This window comes from Trichomycterus rosablanca, chromosome 16 (assembly GCF_030014385.1).
Source record: "Trichomycterus rosablanca isolate fTriRos1 chromosome 16, fTriRos1.hap1, whole genome shotgun sequence".
Lineage (NCBI taxonomy): Eukaryota > Metazoa > Chordata > Actinopteri > Siluriformes > Trichomycteridae > Trichomycterus > Trichomycterus rosablanca.
Genome location: NC_086003.1, coordinates 30,790,460 through 30,798,278, shown reverse-complemented (window position 1 = coordinate 30,798,278; position 7,819 = coordinate 30,790,460). Strand labels below are relative to the sequence as shown.

General features: G+C 48.8%; 1 protein-coding gene across 1 annotated transcript in view; it reads right to left on the bottom strand.

Annotated features, from left to right (window-relative positions):
* Positions 1-7,570, bottom strand: part of lhfpl2a (LHFPL tetraspan subfamily member 2a) — a 17,927-nt gene extending 10,357 nt beyond the window's left edge. Inside the window, exons 1-2 of the mRNA XM_063011750.1 lie at positions 7,529-7,570; positions 1,856-2,443 (exon numbers count right to left, since the gene is read on the bottom strand). Coding sequence (XP_062867820.1) covers positions 1,856-2,249 — 394 coding nt within the window. The 5' untranslated portion in view covers positions 2,250-2,443; positions 7,529-7,570. The remainder of the gene's footprint in view (positions 1-1,855; positions 2,444-7,528) is intronic.
* Between the last annotated feature and the right edge of the window lie 249 nt (positions 7,571-7,819).

The window sequence follows — 7,819 nt, the reverse complement described above, 5'->3', positions numbered from 1 at the left end:
CATACACAACCACACCCACACACCTGCCCAACCCACACACACAACCACACACCTGTCACACCCACCTACACAACCACACCCACACACCTGCCACACCCACCTACACAACCACACCCACACACCTGCCACACCCACATACCTGTCACACCCACCTACACAACCACACCCACATACACAACCACACCCACACACCTGCCACACCCACCTACACAACCACACCCACACACCTGTCACCCCCACATACACAACCACACCCACACACCTGCCACACCCACATACACAACCACACCCACACACCTGCCACACCCACACACACAACCACACACCTGTCACACCCACCTACACAACCACACCCACACACCTGCCACACCCACATACACAACCACACCCACATACCTGTCACACCCACCTACACAACCACACCCACATACACAACCACACCCACACACCTGCCACACCCACCTAAACAACCACACCCACACACCTGTCACCCCCACATACACAACCACACCCACACACCTGCCACACCCACATACACAACCACACCCACACACCTGCCACACCCACACACACAACCACACACCTGTCACACCCACCTACACAACCACACCCACACACCTGCCACACCCACCTACACAACCACACCCACACACCTGCCACACCCACATACACAACCACACCCACACACCTGCCACACCCACCTACACAACCACACCCACACACCTGTCACCCCCACATACACAACCACACCCACACACCTGCCACACCCACATACACAACCACACCCACACACCTGCCACACCCACACACACAACCACACACCTGTCACACCCACCTACACAACCACACCCACACACCTGCCACACCCATCTACACAACCACACCCACACACCTGCCACACCCACATACACAACCACACCCACATACCTGTCACACCCACCTACACAACCACACCCACATACACAACCACACCCACACACCTGCCACACCCACCTAAACAACCACACCCACACACCTGCCACACCCACATACACAACCACACCCACACACCTGCCACACCCACATACACAACCACACCCACACACCTGCCACACCCACATACACAACCACAAAGTTTAAGTCTCTGAGGAACATTCTCCTGAAATACAGTTCAGCTTCCCACACACTCACACACACACTCTCTCACATACTCTCTCTCTCACACACACATTCACTCACACACACACACTCTCTCTCTCACACACACACACACTCTCGCTCTCACACACACACACTCTCTCACACACACACACACACACTCTCTCTCACACACACACACACACACACTCTCTCTCTCTCTCTCTCACACACACACACACACACACACTCTCTCTCTCTCTCTCTCTCACACACACACACACACACACTGTAGCTGAATGATGACACATCAGTGAAAGTATTTGCACATGCTCCGTGTCTCCATGGAGAGAGAATGTTTTGGGTTTGACCTCTGACCTGTATGAGATCATCAGAGTGTATCCCCACTCTCTGAGGAGGGGTGTGTGTGTGTGTACGTCTGTGTGTGTGTGGGTGTGTGTGTGTACCTGTGTGTGAGTGTGTGTACCTGTGTGTGTGTGAGTGTGTGTGTGTGTGAGTGTGTACCTGTGTGTGAGTATGTGTGTGTGTGAGTGTGTGTGTGTGTACCTGTGTGTGAGTGTGTGTGTGTGTGAGTGTGTACCTGTGTGTGAGTATGTGTGTGTGTGAGTGTGTGTGTGTGTACCTGTGTGTGAGTGTGTGTGTGTGTGTGTGTGTGTGTGTGTGTGAGTGTGTGTGTGTGTGTACCTGTGTGTGAGTGTGTGTGTGTGTGTGTGTGTACCTGCGATGGCCTGCAGTAGACCACACACGTTGAAGATGCTCTTCCTCATGATGCTCTGGACGCAGATGCTGAAGATGGACGTCAGAGCCACGGCGCTCAGCAGCACGATTCCCGCCGCCAGGAAGATGGCCGCCGCCTGCCAGAAGCCGCTCGCTATCTCACCGAAACTCAGCGCGTACGGGCCGCACATCACCCTGCCCACATAAACGCAGCGCCCGAACAGTCCCAGTGTGGGGCGGTACGCCTCGTCCGACACCTCCGGGGCGGAGTCAGGGACGCGCGGGAATCCCACCAGCCAATCGGTGCTCAGGAAGGCGATGAGCTCGCTGAACGCCGCCGCGATGCTGAGGAGCGTCCAGAGCATGGAGCGGCACGTCACGATCACATGACACATGGTGGTGATGATGTCAGAGAACAAACAGTGGGCGGAGTCTGGAGGAAACGCTGAGCAGGTCCAAAACAAAGAGTGAACCAGCCACTCTGGGACGCGTCTGAAATCCCAGCAGTCCTGTCGATATCCTGACCGTCTCTCTTCGGTTCTGTTCCTACATCCTACTGAAGGAACGAGGCCACGCCCACCTGTCTGTCCTACACACACACACACACACACACACACACACACACACACACACACACACACACAGAGTAAAGTTCAGCTTCTGGTCAAACACAAAACCAATCAGATCTTTTAGATCCGTCCATAAACTTCTGATCCAGCAGATTTTCAGAAAACCAACTAACTCTTAAAAATCCTAAACTCATAAACTAAGAGGGTTAGTACATGTGAAAATGTAAAATGTAAATGTGAACTACAGGACCAAAAGTATGTGGACGCCTGACTGAGTTTGTTAGACGTCTCATTTTAAAAACAAACACTATTAAAACAGAGCGACGTCTGTGTGTGATAACGCAGGACTTTAACGTGTGTCTGTGTGTGGGAATTTGTGCCCGTTCAGTATTGTGGCTGGGCGCTGATTGATCAGTCTGTGTTCCGGTTCATCCCAGAGCTGGTGAGTGGGGCTGAACTCAGGGCTCTGATGCTGTGGCAGAAACTTAAAGACGTCAGTTGATGATTGAACTGATTTTTTTTTACAAACCAGTAACACACTGAACTAAACACAGAAAGTGTGTGTGTGTGTGTGTGTGTGTGTGTGTTAGAGAGAGAATCCAGATGTGGGGAAAACCCAGCAGATCCATCACAAAAAAACTAGGACAATGGGAAACACACTCCTGCACACACACTCCCACACACACACACACACACACACTCCTGCACACACACACACACACACACACGCACACACACACTCCTGCACACACACACACACTCCTGCACACACACACACTCTTGCACACACACACACACACACACACACACTCCTGCACACACACTCTTGCACACACACACACACACACACACACACTCCTGCACACACACTCCCACACACACACACACACACACACACTCCTGCACACACACACACACACACACTCCCACACACACACACACACACACTCCTGCACACACACGCACACACACACTCCTGCACACACACACAAACTCCTGCACACACACACACTCTTGCACACACACACACACACACACACACTCCTGCACACACACACACTCCTGCACACACACACACACACACTCCCGCACACACACACACACACACACTCCTGCACACACACACACACACACACTCCTGCACACACACACACTCCTGCACACACACACACACTCCTGCACACACACACACACACACATACACAGTGAGGTTACCAACGGTTAAGAAAACACCAGCAGGCAGCATTCAGGTCATCCCTGATACACCCCCCTCCCCCCCTGTAACCCCCCCCAGCCTGAGTGGGGGGTTATTTCCTCTTCCTGATTATTTCTGTAATTCAGTGTTTGTGTCCTGCTGCTCATCTGGAGTCGGATCTGAGGACCGCTGTAGCCTGGTCTGGGTCTCAGACCCACCTTCTCTCTGCCGTGTGTGGAAACGCTTTATCAGTTCCGTCTGGCGGACTTCAGATCATCAGCAGGTATTCAGTTCACGTCATCGTGTGGAATCAACCTGAGCAGGATCCTACTGATTCATCCTGGTCAGGGTCATGGTGGGTCCAGCACCACCAGGAAAACCACCTGGACCAGGCACTGATCTGTCACACCCACTCACTGACTGAGATCTGAGGGTCATTTAGAGCAGCCAATCCACCATCTGCATGAGTTTGTGAGGTACAGTGTATCACAAAAGTGAGTACACCCCTCACATTTCTGCAGATATTTAAGTATATCTTTTCATGGGACAACACTGACAAAATGACACTTTGACACAATGAAAAGTAGTCTGTGTGCAGCTTATATAACAGTGTAAATTTATTCTTCCCTCAAAATAACTCAAAATACAGCCATTAATGTCTAAACCACCTGCAACAAAAGTGAGTACACCCCTAAGAGACTACACCCCTAAATGTCCAAATTGAGCACTGCTTGTCATTTTCCCTCCAAAATGTCATGTGATTTGTTAGTGTTACTAGGTCTCAGGTGTGCATAGGGAGCAGGTGTGTTCAATTTAGTAGTACAGCTCTCACACTCTCTCATACTGGTCACTGAAAGTTCCAACATGGCACCTCATGGCAAAGAACTCTCTGAGGATCTTAAAAGACGAATTGTTGCACTACATGAAGATGGCCAAGGTTACAAGAAGATTGCCAACACCCTGAAACTGAGCTGCAGCACAGTGGCCAAGATCATCCAGCGTTTTAAAAGAGCAGGGTCCACTCAGAACAGACCTCGCGTTGGTCGTCCAAAGAAGCTGAGTGCACGTGCTCAGCGTCACATCCAACTGCTGTCTTTGAAAGATAGGCGCAGGAGTGCTGTCAGCGTTGCTGCAGAGATTGAAAAGGTGGGGGGTCAGCCTGTCAGTGCTCAGACCATACGCCGCACACTACATCAAATTGGTCTGCATGGCTGTCACCCCAGAAGGAAGCCTCTTCTGAAGTCTCTACACAAAAAAGCCCGCAAACAGTTTGCTGAAGACATGTCAACAAAGGACATGGATTACTGGAACCATGTCCTATGGTCTGATGAGACCAAGATTAATTTATTTGGTTCAGATGGTCTCAAGCATGTGTGGCGGCAATCAGGTGAGGAGTACAAAGATAAGTGTGTCATGCCTACAGTCAAGCATGGTGGTGGGAATGCCATGGTCTGGGGCTGCATGAGTGCAGCAGGTGTTGGGGAGTTACATTTCATTGAGGGACACATGAACTCCAATATGTACTGTGAAATACTGAAGCAGAGCATGATCCCCTCCCTCCGGAAACTGGGTCGCAGGGCAGTGTTCCAGCATGATAATGACCCCAAACACACCTCTAAGACGACCACTGCTTTATTGAAGAGGCTGAGGGTAAAGGTGATGGACTGGCCAAGCATGTCTCCAGACCTAAACCCAATAGAACATCTTTGGGGCATCCTCAAGCGGAAGGTGGAGGAGCGCAAAGTCTCGAATATCCGCCAGCTCCGTGATGTCGTCATGGAGGAGTGTAAAAGCATTCCAGTGGCAACCTGTGAAGCTCTGGTAAACTCCATGCCCAGGAGAGTTAAGGCAGTTCTGGGAAATAATGGTGGCCACACAAAATATTGACACTTCAGGAACTTTCACTAAGGGGTGTACTCACTTTTGTTGCCAGTGGTTTAGACATTAATGGCTGTATATTGAGTTATTTTGAGGCAAGAATAAATTTACACTGTTATATAAGCTGCACACAGACTACTTTTCATTGTGTCAAAGTGTCATTTTGTCAGTGTTGTCCCATGAAAAGATATACTTAAATATCTGCAGAAATGTGAGGGGTGTACTCACTTTTGTGATACACTGTAGGTGAAGTACCTGGAGGAAACTGTAACACCAGCAGGGCTGAAGTTCCGGTCCCCTGATCGTCGGTCCCCTGATCGTCGGTCCCCTAATCGTCGGTCCCCTGGTCGTTTGTCCTACATGCCGTTTTGAGGTTCAGGTCTGATCTGATTGGCTCTCAGGACCTTTATGTTGATGTTCTTTTGTTCTGGTATCCGGGGGCCCGGCCGGCGTTCCTGTGTTGTAGCAGTGAGCGTCTCCTTCCTGTTATTGAGTTCTGTCTGTGGGCTGTTCCGGCTCCTGTGGGTTCGTCCTCTCACTGTCTCCAGGGCCTCAGTCAGCACATGCTAAACTGCTAAAGGCTAAAGCTAACGGCTGTGTGAAAGCTAACGCTAGGAGAGAACACAATCCGCCAGTGCACGCTCACCTATTCACTCAGTCACACCTCAGAGAAGCCAAGCCACCTACTGGTAAGGAACTGGTTTTGGGAGTTGGTGGGTTACTGGAGAACATAAACACTGTAAGGTTTTGGTGAAACATGCCAAAACCAGCACCAACAGTAACCAGGACTTACCCAGTAATCCAGTAACCTGCAGCACTAAACTGTGGAAACTATCACAGACTCAACCCTCCCAGTAACGCTAATCCAGTCTTCACACTGGGTTTACTGTACTGGACTAGTGATCAGAAGGTTGTTGGTTCAATCCCCATCACTGCCGACGCTTAATTGCTTGAATTGAACTCGGTCATGATTGTAAGTAACTTTAGATCGAAGCGTCTGATAAAAGCAGTAAATATGAAATAAGAGCCGTGAGGCTGCGTCCCAATCCACTGTGTAATAATTATTATAATAACTTTCTAGGGTTCTAATCAGTGTGTGAACAGAAAGGACAACGTTTACCCACTAAACACACTCTTCTAATGTCACACACACACACACACACACACTCACACACACACTCACACACACACACACACACACACACTCTACACAGGAACTTTATTAGATATTAGCCTCTGGTGCAAACACTGATTCTGTTCGTGATTCGACTCTTTTTAGTGAATCATAATAAAGATTTAGGATTTAATTTTAAGGTAAATAAACTGAACAGATCAGATCAGTAAAATCACGCTGAGTAAATAATCACAGCGTCTCTGTTATAGAATAAAATTACATTTACAGTATTTAGTGTTCGCCTTTATCCAAAGCGACTTAAAATTATGACTGAACACAATTCAAGCAACTGAGGGTTAAGGGCCTCGCTCAGGGGCCCAACAGTGGCAACTTGAGAGTGGTGGGGCTTGAACCAGCGACCTTCTGATTACTAGTTCAATATCTTAACCACTTCTTCTAAACTGTCCCAAAACTTCTGAACAATTCAGCACAATAAACCTCTCTCACACACACACACACACACACACACACACACACACACTCATTTATTAAACATGTATTAACAACTAATAAACATCTACATACAGAAAAGATTAAATAAATAAATAAATAAACATTTATCAGAACTGATTATTCACACATACAGACTTGTGTAAAAGTTTGTGAACCCCTGATTTTCTAGGTGAACATAAATTCAGAACTAAATTCTACACACCGAGTTAATTCTAATGTAGAATTGTGTAACGGAACCGAGATCAAAGAGAAACGGAGCGCGAGCAAAAGTTTGTGCCCCTTTAATCACACCGATCATAAATCAACAGAATTTCATCACCTGAGTTTAATCACGTAACCATAGTAACAGTACATATAATAATAATAATCAATCTTTTACTTTAGTGATTATAAATGTGTTCAAACCTCAGAACAGCTGATTTGCAGTGAGCCGCGGTGCATGCTGGGATCGAACCCACTCCGCTGGTGCAACATCTACACCAAACAAAAGAAGAGAAGAGAAACGAGCCCCTGATTCACCCCCCATCAATCCCCCAACACCGACCCCACTCCCACTGCCACGAGTTTCCTCTCCGGTAGCGCGCACACACACACACACGCTCCGGTTACCCGCGCGCCGGCCGCGTGCACGCGCTCTGATCCCGCACTGATCTGATTACAGTGAGAATAAAGAGTTCAAGTTTAATTACAGTATTA